Below are 25,859 nucleotides of genomic sequence, written 5' to 3' on the forward strand. Positions count from 1 at the left end.
TGCGCTATTTCCAATATTTAAAGGTGATATCTTGCGCGCGAAACTTGATTCCAAGGGAAAGGATATAGTTGAGACTTAAGCGCTTTGAGGTGGGCTTTCTTTTAAATAAGGACAATGTCCTAAATATTTTATCAATGGGAATGCAACTATGTTTATCATGCCGTGTTTTGATTTTAACGTGCCTATCTGATGTGGCTTTTGCCACTATTATTTAAATCGAATTCGGGTCCTCGTAGGGCCGCAAACCCTACTTGGATTAGTGTACACCTATGGTAGACCGTGTGCTAGCGTACGGGCTGGCCGGTCTAGTGACCTGGTTTGCGGCCGCATTCCTTGTCATGTATTGGCAGATATGGCTAACGTCTATGGGAAAATGACTGATCAGTCGACTTTTTACAATGGGAAATGATTTTGAGTGCCTCGGGCCTTTCTAAAGCTAAACCCCGATGGTTACTTATGTATGGCATGATAAATAATAATAATTTTTATGAAAATGTTTTCGGCAAGAGCCCACTGAGTATATTTTATAGTACTCAGCCCTGCATGTGTTTTCCCTATGTGCAGGTTGAGCGGCGACGAGCAATTGGTGGTGTTGAGCAATTTAAAATTGAAGTATTGATTGGTTAGTTGTGAACTACGAGTGTCGTTGTGTCTCCATACATGACGTCACTCTTTCTCTTGAACGCTTCCGCTGAGACATTGTTTTTACTCATCATTCATTTAGCTTTGAACCTAATTATTTGGATAATGTCAACCTCTTGGCCCTTTTTTTTTATTAAATATTAATTGTTGGTCAAACTCTTTATTGAAACCCTAGTTCCCTTCGTCTGTTTATTAATTCTTTTTAATCAAGATCGCGTTTATTAATTCCTTTTAATCACGATCGCCCGTATTTATTAACCCTAAAGGGCGGTCGTGACAGTTTGGTATCAGAGCCTCAGTTTCTTTCCGCTCTGGACCCAAGAGTCTTTTTGAGTTGTAGTCTACCCTTGTAACGATAGACTAAAGTGTTAAACGTCGAAGGCTCAACACCACAACTCGTCGCGCCCAACCACGAAATAAGAGGTGAGAATATTTTGGTGACTTTTGAAATGAATTACTGAAATTTTTGAAATTCGATGGAAAAATGGTTCCTGGTGAAAATGGCAATTTTGGGGCCTATTGGAAATTTAAAGTAAATGCTATGGATTTTGGAAAATGTTGTGGTCATAGGAGACGTGAGACACTATGGGAGTATGTGATTGAAGGTGTTGAATGCGATGGATATTGAAGTGTGAATATGAATTGCATGCTTGAGGCGGGGACTTGTTATTACATGTTTGGACTGCGAATTTAACTTGAAGAACATACATGTTGATTACTTGAGCGGCGATTTTTTTTTTCAAGCCTATGTGGTCGAAATTGCATGATTACGAAACTGTGAATGCAAAGCATGATGAGTGCATAGTTGCACTTTTGTGATTGTGATACAAATGTCCATGAACTGTATGAATTATGAAATGTGATTCCATGGATGATGGATTGACTGAGTTACTATTTTTAAAAAAATAATATACGCTGGATGAAATGATATGGAATGCCAAATGGTTTATATGGATAAACATGTTTGACTGCGCAATATATGAATGACGTTTTATGTGATGATAATTCATGATTGATGAAGTACGAGGTATCGTATAGAATCATTATGAAAGAGAAATGTGGAATTTTGAACTTTGTTGCAAACGTAGAATCCATATGAAGCTTGAATTAAGCAACGATCGAATATATGTTGAAGTATGAGACTATGAATTATGTCTGAAAAACATAGAGTGCCTAAGAAGTATTCTAGGCTGAACGTGCTCGAACATAGTTGTAAATTGATAACAGCAATATCACTTTCCTGAGTGATGGGACAAACGAAAACATATACTTCGAACTAGACGAATTATTATAATTGCCTATTGTTTTACCTAGATGATAAGAACAAAACGAAAAGAAGTTTCTAACGAGATCAGGACAAGAAGAAATGTTAGGTGATGTATCCTTACAACGACGAGAAATTGTGCCTGCAATCAGATAAAGTGAATGCAATCGTGCATAACATGTTAATGCGACGACGCATTACAAATATGACAACACTTATGACACGTTAAGGCCAGGAGGGTTATTACCACATTTTAATGAGAATGTCCGCTATGATGTGCCAAAAATAATATGAAGATGTGACCTTCAAGGACAGTTAATTGCTGTAACGACACCAAGGATTCTTGACTTAGAATCTAGAGTTTTCGAGAACGCTTCTATTATCTTCTGGAAACGACGGAGTGCCACCGTTGTAGCTAGAATGGATGAATTTAATTGGCAGTACTTACTTGGATTCTCAGAAATTTCTTTCAATGAACCTCCTTGACAATGGTATTCTTTTCGTGCAATTTAAAACATTTGGTTGACCCGCAATTTGCAAGTGATGCATCACTGTTTCCTTTTAATGAAAGTAGTGACTCATTCTTGTTCCTCTTGAGTCAATTTCGGAGCCATTCTAAATCAAGGGCAATTTCAATAGTGCTCCTCATGTTGAAACCCGTTCTGATCCAAGTAAGACTGTTAAATAGATTTCTAAATTCTTGATACAAGACTCTCAAGAAAGACAATGGCTCGATCTCTGCAAACACATATGAGGAATAAGTTTCAAGAGACACATACAAAAAAAAGGGATACATCAACAACACGAGGAGTCAAATATTTTTGCATCTATGCTTAATTGTAGCAAGCGGCCGAAGAATCGAACGTTATGCCATACCTAGATATTAGGTCTTGAGAAATAGAAAGCTAAGAGAAGCCATGTAAACCAAATGATCACGTTTTGCGGCTCAGAATTTATGTAGGTGATTTGATTTAGGGATATACGGATAACAACAGAAAGTTGTGAGTTAGTGTATTTAAGATCGTCGCATATGATCATCACTGTACGCTAGTATTGGAATGAAAGTACGAGCACCTTGATAGATTAAGATATACGAATGAAGGTCGTCGACGAGAGGAAATCGTCCAGCAAGTGGCGAAATTGAATCAACTAAAATGGGAAACAATCGAAAGGAGAAACGCGTGCAAGCACCACCACCATAACCTCCTCCACCTAAGCCAGAATGGCATATTGAATAGTTTTTGCTAAAGCAAAATCCTCCTATCTTCAATGGGATAGGAGAGCCGGCAAAGGCCGAGACTTAGATACGCGCATTGGAGAGCATCTTCGAATTCTTCAAGTGCACTGAGGAAGAGCGTTTGATTTGTGTAACTTACCAACTCACGGATTCGGCCGACTTTTGGTGGGACAAGCAAAGGACCATGACCACTGAGCAAGTGGATACAATGACATGGGAGGACATTAAGGCGGAGATATACAACAGGTATATCCCAAAAAGTTACCGAAAGGCGAAGACGACCGAGTTTTACAATCTCAAACAAGGGCGCATGTCAGTGACAAAGTATGGCCGCACACTTGCTACATGGCTCGGCATGCACCCGAACAAGGGATACCAATAAGAAGATGGCTGAGAAGTTCCGTTCGGGCTTAAGGCATGAGATAAGGATATCATTGGCAAACCTTGGGAGACTCACATACGCTGGATCGTTGACCCGCGTACTAGACGTGGATGAAGCTATGCCCAAGGAGAGGGCAATGTGAAACAGTACACTGGCACTGCCTCCACCACATTATTCTCAAGAGAAGAGAAAGTGGGACGAGACTAAGGCTCCCTATGAAAAGAAGGGATACCAGCCCACCCAAAACCAACCAAAGTATAGGGGAGTACATGTTGCACCGAGTCAGATGGGTGATTTCCGACCCAAACCCCCTCAATGCATCGTTTGCTCGTACTATCATTTTGGGAAGTGTAGAATTCATAATACTATCACGCATTTTTTTAAACCGTGGTTGATATAATCACTTTTCTAGAGAGTGTCCAAGCAAGAATGTGGGGATGGGGTCAAGGCAGAACAATAAAGGATTCCGTTAGTAGTCGAGAGCACCACCGGCGAAACCAAGGATGAATCATGATCAACTCCCGTGACAACCACAACCTCACCGCCCAAGACTTCCCTCCCAGGCAAGAGCATATGCGTTGAGTTCCAAACAACCTAAGACTGAACAAGGGAGTCATGAGAATGGAAACTTGGCAGATATGTGCAAACTCCTCGATACACCTATTGTTGTATTGTTTGATACGGGCGCATCGCATTCTTTCATATCAGAACTATGTGTGGACACATTAAGTTTGCCTGTTAATGAATCTGACATAAGATGATGGTGACCTCACCAGTGGGAGGGGTAATAGAGATATCTCGAACATGCTCGAATGTAGAAATTTTTATGGGAGAACTTAAGTTAGTTGCGCACAACTTACAAGTTATGGCAATGGAGGACGTCGATGTAATCCTGGGAATGGATTGGTTGACTGCAAATTTTGCTACGATTCGAGGTAAGGAGAGACAAATATCATTACTAGCCCCTGGAAAGGAACCAATCGTGTATCACGGAATCACGATGAACGGAAAAAAACGCCTATCATCTCCGCACTCCAAGCCACTACGATGTTGAGAAAAGGGCGTCCTGCCTATCTGGTCTATCTACAAGGAGATGAGAAGGAGGAAAGGAAAGTGGAGGATGTCACTGTGGTACGAGATTTTCCAGACGTCTTTCCTGAAGCGTTACCTGAACCACCGCCAGATCGACAATTGGAGTTCACAATCGACCTAGAGCCAGGGTCGGCACCGGTGTCTAAGGCCCTATATCGAATGGCGCCTAAAAAGTTAGAGGAACTCAAGATACAACTTCAAGAGCTTATGGACCTGGGTTTCATAAGACCCAGTGTCTCACCGTGGGGCGCTCCTGTGCTTTTCGTCAAAAAGAAGGATGGGTCGATGAGAATGTGTATCGACTATAGAGAGTTGAACAAAATGACCCTAAAAAAACAAGTATCCACTGCCTAGGATAGATGACCTATTCGATCAACTCCGAGGAGCCGGGGTGTTTTCAAGGATGGACTTAAGGTCCGGATATCACCAACTGAGAAGTTCGAAGGGAGGACATACCGAAGACCGCATTTCGTACAAGATATGGTCACTATGAGTTCGTTGTGATGCCGTACGGTCTAACGAATGCACCTGTGGTATTCATGGACTTGATGAACCGAGTATTCCATCCGTACTTGGATAAATTCATTTTGGTCATCATAGATGATGTACTCGTCTACTCGAAGAATGAGAAAGAACACGAGGAACACCTGCGAATCACTTTGGATACGTTAAGGAGTGAGAAATTGTACGCCAAATTTCAGCAAGTGTGAGTTTTGGCTTAAGGAAGTAAACTTCCTTGGTCACCTTGTGTCGGCAGAAGGAATCCGAGTGGATCCCGCCAAGGTTGAGGCGGTACAACAGTGGAAAGCACCTTCAACACCAAACGAGATTCGGAGTTTCCTAGGCTTGGCAGAATACTACCGAAGGTTTATAGAGGGATTCTCCAAGATAGCGAGACCCATAACCTAACAACTCAGGAAGGGGGTAAAAGTCAATTGGACCTCGAAGTGTGAGGCAAGTTTTCAACTCTTGAAGGAGAAGCTAACTATTGCACCGATTCTAGCCGTGCCAGAGCCTGAAATGAACTACGTGGTATACACTGACGCTTCGAAAGTGGGACTAGGATGCGTGTTGATGCAGAACAACAAAGTGATCGCCTAAGCGTCACGACAATTGAGACCGCACGAGTTGAACTACCCAACCCACGACTTGGAGCTAGCAGCAGTAGTGCATGCCCTAAAGATTTGGAGGCACCATCTCTACGGAGTTAGATATGAAATCTTTACGGACCACAAGAGCCTGAAATATTTCTTCGAGCAGAAAGATTTGAACATGCGACAACGAAGATGGCTCGAATTAGTAAATGACTACGATTGTGGCATCAACCACCACCCTGGCAAAGCAAATGTAGTGACAGATGCTTTGAGCCGAAGGAACCATTCGCAACTAGCTGCTTTTCTGACGGAAGAGGAAAGTCTAATACGAGAGTTTAATAAAATGCAATTGGAAGTGGTAAGGGCACCTGAAACAGTGGAAGGCCGAATTGCCACCTTAGTGGTTGAACCTAATCTAAGAACGAGAATCGTTGCAGCACAACGGATGGATACGAAACTTAAAGAAATTCGAATTGAAGTGAGAACTGGCAAATCTGGAAGTTTTAGTGAGGAGTCCGACAACGCCCTCACTTTTGAAGGGAGACTGTGCGTACCAAACGGCGTGGAACTCAAGAACGAGATCATGAGTGAAGCTCATGAGACTCCATACACCGCTCACCCGGGAAGCACGAAGATGTATCAAGACTTGAAAAAGTCCTTTTGGTGGAATGGCATGAAGAGAGACATAGCGGCATTTGTGGAGCGCTGCTTAGCCTGCCAGCAAGTGAAGGCTCTACATCAACGACCGTACGGAAAGTTGCAACCACTAGAAATTCCCGAGTGGAAATGGGAGAACATCGCCATGGATTTTGTGACGGCATTGCCAAAGACACAAAAAAGGAATACTGCCATATGGGTAATTATAGACCGACTCACCTACCGATTCCCGTAACGCATGGATCGAGCAAGCTAGCTCAGATCTGCATAAAGGAAATAGTGCGACTGCATGGAGTCCCAGTGACAATCACGTCCGATCGTGACCCGAAATTCACTTCAAGATTTTGGATGAGTCTGCAACGCGAGCTTGGAACTCGATTGAATTTTAGCACGACGTTTCACCCGCCGACCGATGGACAATCCGAGAGGGCGATCCAAACTCTCGAGGTCATGTTGAGAACAGTGGTGCTCGACCGCGGAGGAAGTGGGGAATCAGTGCTACCGCTGATCGAATTCGCTTACAACAACAGTTTCCAAACAACAATAAACATGGCGCCGTACGGAGCCTTGTATGGAAGAAAGTGTAGATCGCCGCTCTATTGGGACGAAGTTGGCAAACGAAGAGTACTTGGACCTGATGCAGTTAAAGAAACGATTAAAATTGTTCGACAAATTCGTGAAAAGATCAAAGAAGCTCAGGACAGACAAAAGTCGTACGCGGATGTCCGACGAACCGACTTGCAATTTCAAGCCGGCGACAAAGCTTTCCTCAAAGTATCCCCGTCGAGAGGGATGGTATTAAGGGAAAGTTGAAACCTCGATTTATCGGGCCTTATGAAATTCTAGAAGGAGTAGGACCCGTTGCGTACTGACTGGCGCTACCGCCAAGTCTCGGAGATGTGCATAATGTCTTTCACGTATCACAGTTGCGGAAATACGTGTTCGACCCAAAGCATGTGTTTCATTACGAAGAAGTTGCGTTGAATTCCGACTTGAGCTACGAGGAGAAACCCCAAATGATCCTGGACCAAAAGGTTCAGAATTTGAGAAAATAAATCGAATGCTAGCGTAAAAGGGTTGTGGAGAAACCACGGGCACGAAGAGGCCACGTGGGGAACTTGAGGACAAGATGATGGAATTGTACCCGGAACTCTTCTCATGAAGGTACCAAATTTCGGGACGAAATTTCTTTTAAGAGTGGTAGGATGTAACGCCCCACTTTTTGAACCCTAATTTTCGAACCCTAAAATTTTGCATTAAATGTTTTAATGCCGTGAAGTATGTGGATTAATTGACGAGTTATTATGTGATTCCTTTGGTGACCTAATTTTGGTTCGTAATTGTGATTTTTAGTTGACCGAGTCAACTCCGTTGAATATGTGACGTGGCTGTTTTGAATAATTGATGTGGGGTGAATTTATTTGTTTTTGAATAATTGATAATTTGTTATGAGAGCTAGAAATTTGGGAAGTAAATCACAATGCGAATTTAAATAATTCCTTTCCGTGAGGAATATTTATTGGACTCAATTTCGTACTGGATCCGATAAATTGAATAAATAATACAAAAAAATCCAGTCTGGTAGAAAATAAATTGTGGGCTATATAATTTAAATAAAATACAAATGATGTTGAGCCCAAACAAATTAATCCTACTAAATGACTCCAAGAAATTAGAAGATCCAAGCGCAGAGTTTCTCCTCTCCAAATCTGCCTTATTTCTTCTCCCAATCAGCAAATAATTATACAATTTGAGAATTAGTCAAAGGCAGCAATTAGAGTCCAAATTAATTGTGAAATCAACTAACACGTTTTTTTTCCTCCATTTCTTCAACCTGCTCCAAAAATAAACCATCCATCAACCTTTAATTGCTATTATTTTGAGAATCAATTACCTATTTTACGTTCCCTCTCCCACGCTCATAACCGCTCCTCCTCCTTGCAAATCTTTCCTAATTTTAGACCACAATCAAAGTGAAATCAATCACCAAAAATGACTCTCAATACACAGCTACATAAATCCTCACACCCTAATCTCTTTCCCTCACATAAATTCGCAGCCACTCACAAAAGAAAAAAAAAACGGCGGAGGGAGCAGTAGAAAGGGAGAAGCCAGAAGCTTCAATTTTTTCAAAGCCAATTTGTTCTTTTGAAGGTATAATCTTCTTCCCCAATTCAATTCATCAATCCATGAACTGCATAGCATGTTTCTCGCTCAATCAAATCGATAATCTGAAAAAAATCTAAATCAAAGATTCGAGCTTTAATTCATGAACTCAAATTAAGAACTTATCTGCGGGGTTAATCGGGTGGAAACGGGGGCTGTTTCGGACGAAGTCGAGGCCGCCGGAGCGGCGACGCAGCGTCTGCTGCAGCGCCGAGCGACGGCGGTGGACGCGGGTGACGAATTGGAGTCAGCAGCGGTGTCGACTCTGGGGCAGCGGCGAATCGGAGAAATCGAACGGTTGCTGTTTTGGGGTTTTCTCTTTAATTTGGATTTTTCGTTTTCTTGTGAGAAAAAAAATTGAGAGAGAGAGAAATGAATTTGTGTGTGTGCCTGTGAAATATTCATTTTGATTGTTGGCGAAATTGAGGGATTTGGGTGTGTTCTTTGTTTGAGATTTACAGTAGAGAGAGAGAGTTGAGGGAGAAAGGGAGCCGACGGAAGTTTCTCTCTGAAGCTGTATGCTTGAGGTTCATCTTTTGTAAATACTTATTATTTTGGGGTTGATTTAAAATGGAATGGCAGAATGCGTGTGGTTGGAATGGGAGTATTTTATATATATATATATATATATATATATATATATATATATATATATATATATATATATATATATATATATCCTATTTCCTTAAAAGAAAATTTGGGTATTTGATTAAGAATGGAAGTGAGGCTGTACGTTTATTTTACTTACTTGGATTTAATATGGTTAGGAGTGGTTATATTGTTGGACTAATTTAGTAACTATTTTTGGGCCAATTTTATTTAAGTTTGAACTGTTTTAAAATAATCACTTGAGGTCGGAATGGAGTTAATTAAATCCTTGTGGGTCGAGTTATCTCTTTGCTTTTTGTTGGGGCGTGAGCGGCCGGAGTTAATCGAAAAGACCAAGTCCTAATTGGGAAGAATTCATAATCGTATCAATGAAATACTTGAAGCCTTAGGATGCATGCATCTTACTCGTTACTTGGTTCATTGTGTTGATATATGCGCTATTTCCAATATTTAAAGGTGATATCTTGCGCGCGAAACTTGATTCCAAGGGAAAGGATATAGTTGAGACTTAAGCGCTTTGAGGTGGGCTTTCTTTTAAATAAGGACAATGTCCTAAATATTTTATCAATGGGAATGCAACTATGTTTATCATGCCGTGTTTTGATTTTAACGTGCCTATCTGATGTGGCTTTTGCCACTATTATTTAAATCGAATTCGGGTCCTCGTAGGGCCGCAAACCCTACTTGGATTAGTGTACACCTATGGTAGACCGTGTGCTAGCGTACGGGCTGGCCGGTCTAGTGACCTGGTTTGCGGCCGCATTCCTTGTCATGTATTGGCAGATATGGCTAACGTCTATGGGAAAATGACTGATCAGTCGACTTTTTACAATGGGAAATGATTTTGAGTGCCTCGGGCCTTTCTAAAGCTAAACCCCGATGGTTACTTATGTATGGCATGATAAATAATAATAATTTTTATGAAAATGTTTTCGGCAAGAGCCCACTGAGTATATTTTATAGTACTCAGCCCTGCATGTGTTTTCCCTATGTGCAGGTTGAGCGGCGACGAGCAATTGGTGGTGTTGAGCAATTTAAAATTGAAGTATTGATTGGTTAGTTGTGAACTACGAGTGTCGTTATGTCTCCATACATGACGTCACTCTTTCTCTTGAACGCTTCCGCTGAGACATTGTTTTTACTCATCATTCATTTAGCTTTGAACCTAATTATTTGGATAATGTCAACCTCTTGGCCCTTTTTTTTTATTAAATATTAATTGTTGGTCAAACTCTTTATTGAAACCCTAGTTCCCTTCGTCTGTTTATTAATTCCTTTTAATCAAGATCGCGTTTATTAATTCCTTTTAATCACGATCGCCCGTATTTATTAACCCTAAAGGGCGGTCGTGACAATCCGAGTGCTATTATCCATCGCTGCGAACAGAGACTGGCCACTACATCAATTTGACGTCACAAATACGTTCCTCCATGGGGAACTAAGGAGAGAAGTATACATGGAAGCACCACCATGATTCTCACATGGGTACAAGAAAGAAGAAGGATGTCGACTGAAGAAAACTTTGTATGGACTTAAGCAGTCCCCCAGGGTTTGGTTCGGAAGATTCACTGAGGCGATGACAAAGTATGGGTACAAACAAAGCCATTCGGATCATACATTATTTCTGAAGAAGCGAGAAGGCCGGATTACGTGCTTGATCATCTATGTAGATGACATGATCATAACCGGAGACGATGCAGAAGAGATCGAAAGACTCAAGGGAAGTTTGTCCCAAGAATTCGAGATGAAGGACTTGGGAAATCTTAAGTACTTCTTGGGAATAGAGGTACTCAGATCTGAAGGAGGGATTTTTCTGAGGCAGAAGAAATATATACTAGACATCCTGGCTGAGACAGGACTACTGGATTGCAAACCCGCGGATACACCAATCTTAGTTAATCATGGACTGCAAGTCTCCGAGGGGGCGGAGCTAGCACACCAAGGCCAATATCAACGTCTGGTTGGGAAGCTCATCTACATATCCCACACTAGACCTGACATTGCCTACGCTGTCGGAATCGTGAGTCAGTTCATGCATCGACCACAGAAGGATCACTATGAAGCCGCGTTGAGAATAGTTAAGTACCTTAAAGAAACAGTCGGGCATGGAATAATGTTCAAGAAGAATGAACTCCGAGGAGTGCATGGATACATGGATGCTGATTGGGCAAGCAACCCGGTTGACTGAAGATCGACAGCGGGCTATCTTACCTTCGTTGAAGGTAATCTAGTCACTTGGAGAAGCAAGAAACAAAAAGTAGTGGCATTATCCAGCGCCGAAGCAGAATTCAGAGGGATCAAAAGTGGGCTAATGGAAATATTGTGGCTAAGAAGACTAATGAAGGAGATTGGACTCACTTTAGAAAAGAGTCAACTCTTCTGTGATAACAAAGCAGCCATCAGCATATCCGAAAATCAAGTACAGCACGATAGGGCGAAACATGTCGAAGTCGACAGACACTTCATCAAGGAAAACATTGAAAGTGGAGCAGTAGAGCTACCATTTGTTCGATCTGAAGATCAACTGGCTGATATTCTCACCAAGGCTGTTAACTCGAGAAGTCTCACGAACGTGTTGTGCAAGTTGAGTTTTGAAAATCCCACCACTCAACTTGAGGGGGAGTGTTAAACAGGGGAAGATTGAGGAGGATCAATCACAATGATACTGCAGAAATAGTTGAACATAATTAGAGGAGTAGATTGATGGCATTAAAATTAGATTGATACCATTAATAGTATTCCATATATGTACCTTGTGTAATACCTATAAAAGGGGCAGTCTATGTAGAACTAAAATCATCAAGGAATACACAATAAATACTCTTATTCTCCTCTATTTTCCTAACCATGTCCGATATCCATTTGAAGAGGTGGAAGCACAAGCTCGAGTTCGAGCTCAAGTGGAGGGGGAGGTGCGGGCGAGGAAGCCGGTTCCTCAACTGGGTCAACGGCCGGATCGGGTGACAACCGTTGATGAAGGGTTTGTTATGTGAGTGGAAAAGTAAAAGTAAAATCATAAGCTAGTAACGATCATGGGATCATATATGGTTTATGTTAGTGTTGTTGTTATTGTTATTGTTATTGTTATTGTTATTGTTATTGTTATGTACTTTCATTTATGTTTTATGTTATGATTTTTCTTCAATTCTACGTATCCTCAGTTTGTTCAAATCGATTCATTGAATCATTATTCAGAATTGGAATCAAGTGAGATGAACATTGAACTAGTGATTACAATTGTTGTATTGTTGATCAAATCAATTATGATATGTATCTGATTTTTTATCGTATTTAATTATTTTTTTGGTTTAATATTTATCCCAGTTTATTAGTTAATAATCACCCATCTTTTTCGGTAGTTTAGATAGTACGAGATTAGGGATGGCAACGGATGCCCATTACCCGCGACCCGACAGATTTTTCTCCTATTAGGAGGAGGATTTGGGTGAAAACTTGTATCCATGTGTCTACTAATGGGTGAAAAGTCTCACCCATCGGGTGGGCCGGGTCAGTATCCGGTTCAGCACAACCCGAACCCGTCACCCGTGGAGACCCGGTCCAAAATACACTGATAGCCCATTTTGCTTTAGGCCCAGCCCAACATAGCCCAACTTTACATTATATAAAATCATCTCCAAACCCTAGCCCCATGCGTTCCAGTCCCAATCCCAACCGCCTCACTCTCCCTCAGCTCGCTCTCTCGGTCTCCTATCATCCGACACCGACGAGGCGACGACGAGAGAGGTAGGACCTAGGACTTCGGCATGGCGTTGCTCTCCGGATCCACCAGCGACAACGGCCGATGATCCTTCTTCCTCCTCTAAATTTTTTTTTACTGTTGTTGCAGCAAGGGGCCATGCTTGTGCGCTGTTTGCAAGATGCAAGTGCAATCTGCTATGTGCTAGTTCACATATTGCACCATTTTTGTAACCTGTTGGTTGTAAAACTTATGCATAACTTGTCTTTGTGCGCCATGAGGCATGTGGCTGTGACTTGATGATTTAGTTTGAACTTCTCTGATCATGTATTAGACTGATGGTAGTACTTGATGTTAAGTGATGAATGGTGGTGCTGCTGAATTGCTAAATATGTTTGTTGTTTTCCTGTATTTTGTCATATTTACTATTGTTATGCTGCTGAAAATTTAAGATGGTTAGAGGGTATAGGTACCCGACGGGTATATTTTACCCGGTGGGTCTGGATCTGGGTGAAAAACTCCACCCGTGACAGTTGTTGGGTTATCCAACGGGTGGAAATTTTTTCTAAAGGATCAGGGTCCGAAGAGGGTAAACCCGATGGATTTCCACCCGTTGCCATCCCTATACGAGATGTTGATCATATTCAAGTAATTAGATTAGATAATTAGTATTAGGGATGTGTTATATTGCTAACTAATTCTTAAATTACTAACTACAACTAAATGATATGCATTGGATCAAATCAAGATACAAGATCATTTTGTCATGGATATCAATATAGTGTACAAAAACTGTTAATTATGGGTATTAAGTTCAATTAAAAAAAAGTTAGTTATAACTAACTTTTTAAAAAATGTCCCAAAACTTTAAATGAGTACATCTATCCCAATTTAAATTATTTTTTACACAACATACATCAAATTAAAGATAATTTTATAAGGATTCTAACGAGATCTCACTTGCACATGTTCCGATGTTAAAATTTGATTTTTTTTTTCAATTTTCGTATTTTTCAAGTATCAGCTTTATGTCAATATAACTATCATAAAATATCAATGTAATACATATAAAATGTCAATGCTAAATTGTGTTGACATATTCAAGGAATCGTATTGATATGTTTAATCATAAAATATCAATGTAATACATATAAAAATGTCAATGCTAAATTGTGTTGACATATTCAATGAATCGTATTGATATATTTAATACAATATATTGACATTTTGATCAAAAACTCTAATTCTTGTAGTTTTCTAATCTTTTTAAATTTAAATAATAATAAAACGAAATTACACATGGAAATTTGTAGACCACTAGATCTCTACATATCTTATGATTTTAAATTTGTTGTAGTTAGCAATTAAAAGTTGAGTTAGCAATTAATCAGTCCCCTAGTCTATGGGATGGATATACTATATATAGTTGCATAGTACACTTGCAAAAAAATTATATGCCAATAAAAAGTGCACCAGTGGGACTGATGCTATTGGTGTGGATGTTTGACTCGTTGATCTTCGTTCTCTTGGGGTTGTCGCCTAATTCAGCACCATCGGAAAATTTAAGGTCATGTTTGGTTACTAGGATTCTGTCTGCGAAAGTAATCTGATTCCTTAAATTTTAAATTCCTGTGTTTGTTTTGGTTTTTAATCAAACTGAGAAAGTAATCAGATTTTCGAGAATAAGGAAAGTTAGTAAACTTTCCAGGATTCTGAATCCTAACTTTTCTTAGATATTCTTTTTCTCAGTTTTAGGATTCTTACATATTTAATGCAATATAGTAATAATAATATTATTATTAATTACAATGTTTAAAAAATAATTTAAAATTATAAATCACACTTAATTTCAGTATAATAAATAACTATAATTAAAATTATCATAATTATAACTATATTATTATATTTATCTATAATTTTTATTATCATAACAATAATTTATTAAATTATTAAAATATAATTATATAATATAAATCATATAATAATTATTATTTCATAAATTAATAATTAATCAATAAATCCTAGTGAAATTTTAAATTATAAAATTTATTTAATTATAATATCTATAATTATTATAATTATAATAATAATAATCATATTTATTATTATAATTATATATGATTTAATACTCCATATAACTATAATTACAATTATATTGTTGCATATTAGTATGATGGATGATCCATATTTAAACTATCCATCGTAATAAAAAATATAATAATATAATTATTACTAGTATCATTTATAACTATTAACTTATTAAAAATTTTATATTATTATTCTTTTTAATAAATAAAATAATAATAAGTACATTTTTATTTTGGTATTTAAATCAAATATAAAATTTAAAATCTTGATATTTTTTAAACACATGAAAGTAAAGTTGTTAGGAATTATATTCCCGGGATTCATTTTTCCAAGAATCATTTTTTCTTACTAACTTTACTTTCCCGTCAACCAAACATGAAGTGGTTTCGAGCAAGTGATACACATCCTCTTATTTTAATTGTTTGTGTTCTTCTTCGAAGAATGGCCGATGAGCCTTGTTGTGAATATCTTCCCTAGGGCAAACTCAACTACAATTTCTTCCCACAATCGACCCTTGTAAATATAATATGGAAGATCTTCCGCACCACAAAGCATCCTAGCCATTTGACAATACAAACAAACTAATTCCACATTACTAAACCTAATTTCATTTAATAAATCCATACAATAATCAACAAAAAACATAAAAAAATTAGTACATCAAAAATAAATAATTTCAATTTCAATTTAGCTTAAAATCACAACAATTTTCCTAGTCCGTATTAAATCATCAACAACAATAAAAATCCCATTATGAGGTTAGGATCTATTGTGATTTGGAATGGCATTTTATTGCTCATCGCTATCTTTATTATGGCATAATATAATCTGTTACACAAAAGGCGCCACATAAGTAAAAAGTGCTTAGCATTGCCACTAAATATCAAAACTTACCAAAACAAATCAACAAAATTATTCAGCTGATTCAGACGAGACGACCTCTTACTTGTTATATGCTACTTCAGAGTAAACTGAAGCTGGAAGACCGGTTCCGCGAGCCTTGCTCCATATACGGGTACGCAAATCCTTGTTGCTGCACGGGGACTTGTCGTTGCAAGTAGTTGTGCTCTGCCATTGCCATTGGCTGCTGTTGATGGATCCCATTCCCGGCAATCTGCATATACCGCTGCTGGTAGTTTTGCTCCATGAGTACTTGCTGCTGGTGAGGAACGATGGCCTGCCCATAACTGTTGTGTTGCTGAATGAATCCTGCCGGCTGCAATGCGAGGCTTGGATAGTACAACATGTTGTGATTATAATTATAACCACTGTAGAAAATGTTCGGATCGTGAACGTAATCATCAGCTTCAAAAGGATTCCAAGAAGGAGCTTTAGGTGTATGGAATGAAGCTCCATGTGCACTTGCTGCTTGTTTTGTTACTGATGTTTCGTATAAGCTGTCCAGGACCGATCTGTCCACCACGCCTCCCTGTGCGTGTTCAAGTCAAATTGGAGAGGGAAAGCTCGGATAATGCGAAAATAGAGATAGTAATAATTCACCTTGCAGAGTGTGGATGGAGCTGAACCTATAGTTTGTGGTGTAGCTATTGCAAGCTCCCAGCCAGTTGAGACTTGCGAGTCTACTGTGGCGTTGGATGACTCTTCTACGGTTGATCAGATAGCATAGTCACATAAATATATGCTTGTTTATTGTCTACAAATATGATGTGTTGTAGAGGGACTATAAGAATCACCTGGCGTAGCCTTTGATTCGTGTCCTTCATTTGGCTCGTCCCAGCTCTGAGAATCGTCGTAAAATATTATCACGCGAAACATGGCCTTAACTTGACTCAAAAGCTAATTAGTGAGATGTTTGTACCAGAAGATCAGGTATGAGAGGAGGTGGTGGAGCCACCTTCTCGGGTTTGGGAGCCTCCTCCTTGCATTCGTCAGATGAGTCTGATGCTTCTTCGGAATTGGCTTTCTTAGGATCAGGAATAGCTATCAGTTTTGGCATAACACATCCATCGTCGTTCTAACAGTATAAGAACAAAATCTATTTCAGAGGCGACTCGCAGTCATATACATATGTAGTCTATATATTTATGTATTATACATACCGATGTCCAAGGAAGCATTATTGGTTGTGGAGCATCCCGTATGTACTCTTCCATAGCCGTGAGAAACGATGCAGGCGGCTGTAGTTTGACGAATATAATCATGTGAGATTATGAGGTAATGTGGATGGAAATTTGAGATTTCAACCTGTTCTATTTTGATATACTTCTGATCTTGGCCAAATTCAAGGCTTCGGCACATCTCAAAGAAGTCTGTCAATCTCTGCGCCTGGAGAAACCACCGGGATATGATCTTTGATCTAAGACGACTAGACGAGAATATATGTCAAAACAATCCAAAACTTACTTGTTCCATTGCCCTCCGGTAGATAGCGAGCGCTGGCACAGCATCTCCACGTTCCATCTCAAAAAACTATAGAGCATTATACAATTTATTGTTGATGTTAATTGATGTGGAGAAATACAATATTGACATTCATGAAATGGAGAAGTCTTCCAAACCTTGTCAACTAAAATGAGTACACCATCTGTTATTGCCACATAGAGCCTCACACTCTCTGCTGCAACCTGCATATTGCAAGGCAAGAATGAATTATCTAGCAATATGCCATTTAAATGAAAAGAATAGTAAGTGTTTATTCTGATACAAATTCATAAATTCTCACCATTGAAAGGGAATATTGAACCATGTAATTGTATGTAGCCGCTCCAAATGGCTGCAGGCAATGAACATATCTCATAGCTTACAATCATCAATTACTCGTTTTTCTGTTTGTATGTGTAGAAAAGTACTTGAAACGCAAAGATGTTCTTATGTATAAATAACTGCTTATCGATCCATACCTTGCAACCGAGAAGGCGAAGAAGAAGCTGTTGTAAAGCAGGTAACTGCTCAAGCAAGGCAGGAGTGTCAAGATTCTTTATTCTCTGTAAATGATCGTGACAGGTGAAGCGCACGATAAATACTTATTAGTCTTGGATAGCTATGTTACAACCGCAGATGAATTACCCACCGTGTGATCACTATAGAAGTCGTATTTTAGGACACTGAAGCATTTCAGATACTCCTCAATATATATTGAATATGTACGGATCCAAGAAGAACAGTCACGTGCTTGAAAACAGAAAACATCGAATGATCATTTACGCAGAGTTGTTGAGGTGAACTGCCAACTTGAAGGAAAAGGGGAATACCAGAGGGGGTTGAGTTATCCTTGAAATGTAACAAATTAAACATGCGGCCTCTGTGTTGGGTATGGAAACTTAGTTCCTCGAGAAATGACTGATCGACCTCCCTCACTGCGCGGTGTACAACAATCAAAGTTTTCTGCGCAACCTGAAAACGGAACAAAATCAACTGATGAATAGGGCTTCCATGTCTTAATTAAGGTATAATGAATGTAAAAGAAACAAATAGTTTAAAACAAGAGGTTGGGGAGCTTACCACCCAAGACTCGGCCTGTGTAAGACGCATTTTAAGTGCATGAATACAGTAACCAACATCAGCTCGCGGTCTTGGACCAGAAACGGCAGCTAAAATAGCTGAAAAAATTGAGAAGACGCGCCTCTATTACTTTTACTTTGTTTCATTATCAAACAATGTTTATAGAGAATGCAATAAGTAAAAGAAACTGAATAACACAACTTCACCGGTAAGAATTTCAAGAAAAATAGAAGGCGCGGTAGAACGTTTGGACTCACTTTTTACATGCTTCTCTTTGGGCAACAATTCGAGGTGGTTTGTGGCTTTAATAATGGTGACTTTTATGTTCTGAAACAAGCAACATTATGTGATGTAACTTTCTGAAATCTCAAGAGAGATTTATACCAAGACATCACCTTATATTGACTATGGACTGATGTCGATTCCTGTATAATAGATTTAATCGCTTTCCTAAAACTTTGCTGGCCTTTGGTCCCGGCAGCCATTTTGATGAAGAACCGAAATCAGAGAGAACCAAACAGCCTAATCAGCAAGAACAAATTAAAGAAGGCGCGCATTTCTTCAGACATTAATACGTACGTTCATCATAACAAGCTAAATTTGTCCGTAGATGAAGAATATATTTTCCAATGTTGAAAACGAAATTGATACGAGTGAAAATCATGACGATTGCCAGCATTTTAACATCATCGATCGCATGAACTAAGAGATTCTTATAAAACGCGTTGAGTGTGCGTGTGTGTAAGAGAGAGAGTATATGAAGAGATCGGTAGCAATGAAGCAACTACGTACCTGAAGAGTAGAGAGAGCAAAGGAAGGTAGAGATGAAAGAAAAGATGTGCAAAATGAGGGAGAAGAAGCTCGTCGTTTCTGCTCTGCTAAGGATGGAAGGAAGGAATTGGCCAACTCTACACCTAAACTATTGCTCAACTTCACACGTTGCATGCACAACTGCGCCTATACTATATTAAACACTTTTTGCTATTATAACTCTTTTCATCCCATGATTCATCCTAAATTGATTTTAGATTATACTTTACTTTTCAGATACAAAATGATACACTATTAAGTATTAACCCTTGTCACGATGAATTGGAACGGATACGAACGACTCCAGTTGCGTGTGTTTTAACCTAAGATCAGTACACTCGTGTATAGGAACTACGAACCAATCTCAAGCCATTAATCGTTCCCATAGTACAATCGTCGCAAAAAGAAAACAGTATTGTTGTAATATAGTATACACATAAAATAGCAATAAAATGGAAGTAGAACCATTGTATAAACACAAGACAATTTCTTGACATGGTATTATTGCAAAAGAAGTCATCTAAAAAATTCTATTACAACAAGACATGTTGGTGGCTATGCTTTTCTAGCAAGGCTTCCGCATGTTGCTCCAAGTACTCTCTGCTATTCATTTCTGTTAACCTAAATCAACCAACAAATTCAAATTAGAAAATTAAAATACAGTATAAGACAGACAAGTTTTTAACAAGAAAACAATGCCTTTCTTTACTACCTACTAATGGTGCGGTCTTTAGCGAAACCTAATTCGTCGTCCACACAAATGTCGGAGTCATCTGATTTCCTCGATCTCGAAGAGGTCCTTGGTGCCACTTGCTGAGCATCGGCTATTGTTACAATCCGTTCCAAGAGTTGGAATGGAGTCCCCTCAGCGCTGCATAATAGTCTAGCTCTCTTCTCGTACATAACCTGCACGTCGCTCAAAACATAACACTCAACATATCATGTTTCCTGTAAACGACATTACTTTCCCAACGGGGATAAAAGGTACCGAGGACTAACATCAACTAAAGTCACAAACCGATACGCTGCCGTCCTATTGGAGGCCCCAAATATCGGCACCCCATCCAGTGCCAGCGTATGGAATTTTTCTGCTAAGAATGAAAATTAATACTAAGTATCGAGAGAACCAAGCAGACTCGTGTTTCAGTTGGCGAAAAATGAAGGGGAGACTTACCAAACAGCCCAAAATAGTCTGCGGCTCCAAGAGGTCTGTCGCAGAGTTCCTCAAAAGGGAAGAGAGCACAGCCATCCGCGCCCAGTGGGACCTAACAAAGCACAGGAACACCAAAAAAAAGCATAACATTTAGCCTAGATCGACTACTATTCAAGGCGCGACAAATTTTAAATCTTTGGACTAGGATAGTTTTATACCTGTAATTTTCTCCCCATGACAACTTCCACCTCTTGTGGAGAAGCTGTGTGTTCACCAATTAACTGATAGAATCTTTTGTTGAGACGGCCTGACAAATGCTTTCCGACAAAGTAGAAACCTTGTTCTGCCTAGAATTTGGGGAAAGGCAATAATATGTTCAGCATAATTAAACAAAAGACTTGCAAAAAATAAGAAGATGGATACATTGAAGTGAATACTGCAATGGACAGTAATTAGAGAAGAGGAAGCTTTACCGATGTCTTTCTCCGATAGTCCACTGAGGAACCGATTTGATGAGCTACACATTTTTCCTACATCAGAATTAGATTCTAAGTTATTAAGAGATTCAATAAACACAGTAACACATAGCGATAGTTTTAAAATGTCTTCAAAAGAGAGATTCATGACTCGTCCCTCCAGCCATCATCACGTCAGGTACCTTCAAAGTAGCAATGAATGGAAGAAACAGATCCCTCTGCAAGCCCCCTTCATAGAGGTTATCTGGAGCTCGGTTTGAAGTAGCAACGAGAATCTATTCATGAATCATAACACAGGTCACCACTTATTAGGCAATGAATACGTCTATTCAAAATTTCGCATAACAAAAAGTAGAATTGGAAAGTAGGATACTCACAACTCCATTGCTGAATAAATGTCGAAATAGACGATTGAGAATTAAGGCATCAGCAACATCATTCACCTAAGCAAGACACAAAAAATATAAACAAACAGCTGGAAGATAGAGCAGAACATGGCAATGATATGTTGTAACTTGTAGGCAGAATATTAAATTACTTTGTCTGTTACTAACCATGAATTCATCAAGGCATAGCAAGATTGCTTCATCGGATAGCTCTCCAGCAACAACTTCTAAGGGATCTGAGACTCCCTTGTGCTTCTGCAATTAAATTTCACCATGAGCTTAAGTTCTACTTGGATCGGTTAATATCACATGCATATGTTTGAACCTTCGCCCGTGACTAGTGTCAATGACTTAACGCCAATTAAAATGGTTCCTAACATTTGTTATTTACTCAAAAAAAGATCAGATGTTGACCTTGCTTTGTCATCACAACTGTATCTGATGCATTGAAGTCCCGCAATAGTCCCACTTTACGACTACAAAGAAATGCCAACTACAGTGTTCTTATCAGATAGTAGTAGACATGAACTCCATCTTATGCCAAGTAATGAAGGAAAAGGCCCCAGAAGCCCTAAATAAGCTTCTTCACGGATGAAACATGATTCCTGATTTTTTCTCCAAAATTATCTTTTCCTATTTTCAAAAGATCCATTCCATATGCATATTCAATAGGCACTAGTTAACAAAATTGGTATATCTAAAAATTTATGTAGCGTGACGAAAACACAACGAAACTTTAGTAGACTATCCAGACAACTTTATAAAAAGAAAGTGAGAAAGAAATCTAAGAAACAAATCATACTTGTAAACGGCTGTGAACATTTAGCATGAAGTCATGGAAATGGATCCTCTTCTTCCTCCAATTGGAAGGACTGGAACATTTAGAAGGAATGTAAGGAGAAGCAGAGAGCTTTAATTAGTTAATGACACAGTACAACTAATCACAGGCTAATGTGACGATAATCAAAGCACTTCAAAGATTGTGTTCGATCCTTACAGTTGATTAAAAAATAAGTCCATCAACATAGTCTTTCCAGTCCCCACTCCTCCGTACAGATAAAGCCCCCTCACAGGAGCATCTGAAGACTGGGGTATAAAACGTGACCACAACCACCTACTCCTGTGCATATACAGAATCAATTTATTAGAAAACTATACCAATATAAAAGCAAGAAAGTAATGACACCAGACCAGATAATGTACTCTGGATACTACCGAACACATACTATCATGCTACATAGAAACAAGGATCTGAAAATTTACCTCCCAGCTTTCTCAGAAGTAGCATAACGATCCAATCGGCAAACTTCTTCTTTTTCAACAAGCTCATTGTATAGTCTTTGAAGCTCTCCCAGCGTATTAAGCTGCAAAGTCACAATTCACACATTATTTCCGCAAAATGGAAACTCCGGTATCATGATATCAACTGAACTGCCTCTCCTTGATGAATATACCTAAATTCTTCTTGCAATTTAAACAGTAATATAAAGTGAGTGAAGTCTGTTTATCATTTCAATAAACTAAAGGCACATTGGATTCTATTGGACCAAACCAGTAATTTGCACTACCAGTATGCAATCCATTAGTTCAAGCAAGCAACGTAATCGCTTTATATACACATATAAGAATATCGATCTGCTAATAAAGTTGCAATCGTACACACTATGTAAACCTCAAAGAGAAGAAAAAAAACAGAACTGGATTGATAATTAAGACAAAACTAGCAAACCTGGCAAGCATCTCCATCCAAAAGTTCACCTGCAGCTATCCTACGCTCGTATTCTAGCAGAGGCCCTCTGCCATTTAGTTCTGCCATTAAATTCGATAAATAAAATAAGTTTAAATCAATCGTTTGGTCTTGTATTCCAAATTTCAGTTACACGATACTTTTAAAAACGATAGACAACCTCCATTAGTCATTGCAGCTACATCAGTTGATATAGTAGCTCTGTGGATCATGTGTGTATAATTACTTTGACAAAAATCGTTTTTGCTATGGGACATGCTATACATAGAACGGTGATCCATTCTGAACCAAAAATCACGTGATCTAGACGAGGCATCGTATATGATATTTCGTCTTGACCTGAAAGCTGGCCTAAATTGCCTCACGGCCCTAATGAGAGTCCTCATTTTGTTAAAGATCTCTCCTTTCAACTCCTTAATTGTGCCAAATACTGCAACAATCTGCATCCAATAATCAAATTAAGGGGAATGATTTTACTAATTGAGATTTATTCCCACCTTGGATGAACACAGCAACTCCAGAAGAAATTTTAATTCTTCAATTCCTCAGAATTCATCATTACTTTAATAGTATCAAGTTCTACAATAATTGACCTCAACCAAAAAAGATAGTATTACAAATAAAATAAAACTTGGATTGAATAAAACGCCAATCATCATGCACTCACTTTCTGGTCACATATTCTTGAACAAAAAATAAGCCTTTTCAGCCAACTCATTCTATCAATATAGTAATAAAAAATACTATGATCAACCAACTCGGCAGTGAAATAGATATGTAAAATAATGAAATATCTTCATCATCAAGCCTCAAGAAACAAAATCCGAAATTCGTGCATGCTAAGGAAAGATCGAGAAAGAAAGAAAGAAATCAAATTCAAACCTGGGAATTGTAATGGTACAGCCAAACCCAATAAACAAATAATTATTCTTCAGATTACTTACTCGCAAGCACTGTTAAATTGTGAGCAGGGAATATCGATAGTATCAAGAATGAAAGAATTGTAAAAAACTAAAGATAGGATTTTTAAGTGGGATTCGAAAAGTAAAAAAGAAAATCTGGGAATGGGAAATCCTATTATTTGCTTGGTTTGGGTAAGGCAAGGAAATAGACAGTTGGAGAGAGAGAGGCAAATATGGGATCTGGGTTGCTTTTTCCAATAATTTATGAGCTTCAATTGGCGTGCGGTTCTTTTGTTTTACTGTTTCTTTAATGAGTTGCTTAAATTAAATCTCTCTCTACCTAAATCGGCGCCTTTTCGCCACCTACCTACATATTTTTGTTTTTAATTGCTTTTACCTTATTTTTCATTCGATATATATATATTTCGATATAAGTAGACATTTTAGGTCTGTGATAATTAATTGGATTATTTGGATTTGTTCGCAAAGTAATCTCAGATTTTTAAATTCTAATGTTTATTTGTTTTTATTATGACAAATGGTAATAAGAATCCTGAAAAGTAAGAAAGTGATATAATTGAGATTCTTATTCATCGGTTTTTTTCCTTAAATATTTTTTTTTCAAATTTCATGATTCATGTATATTTAGGTATTTATATTATTACTATCTTGAGTCGCTATAATGTGATTTTAAAAATTATGAATCATAATTAACTAGTATAATAATTTTCATTATGCTTAATTATGTATTGTTAATATTGTTGAAAGAATGTTTTTGTATTTCCTTTTACATTTCTTATTTACATTTCTTTTTAAGTCATAAATTTGAGATTGATTATTTAATATAATTAAATAAATATTTTGAGTTTAATGAAAAATCACTTAAATAAGAGAACACTTAATTAAGTTATTAATCAAATATCTTAATTCTTACTTAAAATAGAACAGAAATAATGTAAGTTGTTTGGGACGAGCCGAAATAGAAAGTATGTGTAACATGAGACGGAGGGAGTACATGTTATGGATATACTACACGTCATTCTTATCAAATCGTGTACTCCCTCCGTCCCACTGAAAATAGCCCTTCTTATCAAATCATGTACCCCTCGGTCCCACTGGAAATAATCTATCTTTCTTTTTAATTTGTCCCAACTAATATGATTAATTACTAAAAATATAAATATTTTTATCTCTTATTTTATTTTATTTTATCCCTCTTATTTTATCCTTTCTACCTGACACATTAAAAAAGTTCCCAAGATTTAAAGTTCCATAAAATCTTGGGACAAAGGGAATACATATTTTTCATTCATCAAAATATAATAGTACTATTATTAGTATATGATAAATATGGGGTGTCGAACCTATAAAGAACAAGAGAATCTATTATGTATCACTGCATTTAATAACGAATAGAAAGAAACAGTATTATTGGATCCTTTCCAAAATGGGTGGTACTTTATCACCCACCCTAAATATAATTAGCATCAGACGGATAAATAAAACTATCACCATTCTGCATTCACATTGAATTGAATACAAAAAAAGTAAATAGATCTATAAATTTCAACAGAATATATCGACAGGCAACATGTTTCCATTATTAATATTTCTGTATTTGGTTTAAAATTTAATCTCACTTTCTCAATTAGACCGGTAAGAGGTGATCGATGAAGACGGTAGAGACAAACTATTTGAACAGATTCATTAATAAAGTGGAATAAGTTGTTGCTTTTAAACATTAATCTTATCAACTTGAATATTAAAGTCTCCACGCATCAACCCTATATTATTTTAGTTGCGTTTTACTGTTTAAATAGTAAACGTACACCCTATTATTTTTAAGATGGAAAAATCACACTGATCATTTGCATGTTCTCTCTCAGGGCTATTCTCTTCATTTGCATGTTCGTGCACTTAGCAGGCTTTTAATTTTAATTTAAAAAGAGCCAACTTATGCTATTTTGATTGTATTTGGAGATATGTGTTAGT

The 25,859-nt window shown here is 38.1% G+C and overlaps 2 protein-coding genes across 5 annotated transcripts; both read right to left on the reverse strand.

Annotated features, from left to right (window-relative positions):
• Positions 1–15,703: 15,703 nt before the first annotated feature.
• Positions 15,704–19,198, reverse strand: LOC121803401 (putative clathrin assembly protein At5g35200). Its single transcript, XM_042203069.1, has 16 exons — positions 19,186–19,198; positions 18,789–18,915; positions 18,651–18,720; positions 18,394–18,491; positions 18,144–18,285; positions 17,963–18,063; positions 17,793–17,876; positions 17,615–17,665; positions 17,451–17,516; positions 17,296–17,361; positions 17,137–17,217; positions 16,992–17,069; positions 16,751–16,906; positions 16,626–16,671; positions 16,432–16,535; positions 15,704–16,360 (listed from the first exon to the last, which is right to left on the reverse strand). Exons 2-16 carry the CDS (start codon positions 18,876–18,878, stop codon positions 15,893–15,895), a joined length of 1,701 nt encoding a protein of 566 aa, XP_042059003.1. The 5' UTR covers positions 18,879–18,915; positions 19,186–19,198; the 3' UTR covers positions 15,704–15,892.
• Positions 19,199–19,629: 431 nt separating this feature from the next.
• LOC121804838 (AFG1-like ATPase) lies at positions 19,630–24,137 on the reverse strand. 4 transcript variants are annotated; one of them, XM_042204535.1, is made up of 15 exons: positions 23,910–24,137; positions 23,126–23,405; positions 22,948–23,027; positions 22,482–22,582; positions 22,216–22,338; positions 22,021–22,090; positions 21,387–21,473; positions 21,210–21,275; positions 21,015–21,107; positions 20,830–20,886; positions 20,575–20,703; positions 20,378–20,468; positions 20,203–20,294; positions 19,916–20,109; positions 19,630–19,824 (listed from the first exon to the last, which is right to left on the reverse strand). In XM_042204535.1, the coding sequence occupies exons 2-15, from the start codon at positions 23,349–23,351 to the stop codon at positions 19,737–19,739; spliced, it is 1,497 nt and encodes a 498-aa protein (XP_042060469.1). In that variant the 5' UTR covers positions 23,352–23,405; positions 23,910–24,137; the 3' UTR covers positions 19,630–19,736. The 4 variants fall into 4 exon arrangements, with proteins under 4 accessions (XP_042060469.1, XP_042060468.1, XP_042060466.1 ...); XM_042204534.1 differs by having other exon boundaries at positions 23,848–24,137; XM_042204532.1 differs by lacking the exon at positions 23,910–24,137 and having other exon boundaries at positions 23,126–23,838.
• Positions 24,138–25,859: the final 1,722 nt, after the last annotated feature.

This window comes from Salvia splendens, chromosome 5 (assembly GCF_004379255.2).
Source record: "Salvia splendens isolate huo1 chromosome 5, SspV2, whole genome shotgun sequence".
Taxonomy (NCBI): domain Eukaryota; kingdom Viridiplantae; phylum Streptophyta; class Magnoliopsida; order Lamiales; family Lamiaceae; genus Salvia; species Salvia splendens.

Coding starts and splice junctions, on each gene's coding strand:
- LOC121803401 (XM_042203069.1), bottom strand. CDS start 18,878: ATGGCTGCCGGGACCAAAGGCCAGCAAAGTTTTAGGAAAGCGATTAAA. Junction 17,877..17,962: donor ACTTCTATAGTGATCACACG/GTGGGTAATTCA, acceptor GATCATTTACAG/AGAATAAAGAATCTTGACAC. Junction 16,907..16,991: donor TAATGCTTCCTTGGACATCG/GTATGTATAATA, acceptor TTATACTGTTAG/AACGACGATGGATGTGTTAT.
- LOC121804838 (XM_042204532.1), bottom strand. CDS start 23,411: ATGCAGATTGTTGCAGTATTTGGCACAATTAAGGAGTTGAAAGGAGAG. Junction 23,028..23,125: donor AGCTGCAATGACTAATGGAG/GTTGTCTATCGT, acceptor ATTTAATGGCAG/AACTAAATGGCAGAGGGCCT. Junction 22,583..22,947: donor TGGATGGAGATGCTTGCCAG/GTTTGCTAGTTT, acceptor GTGACTTTGCAG/CTTAATACGCTGGGAGAGCT.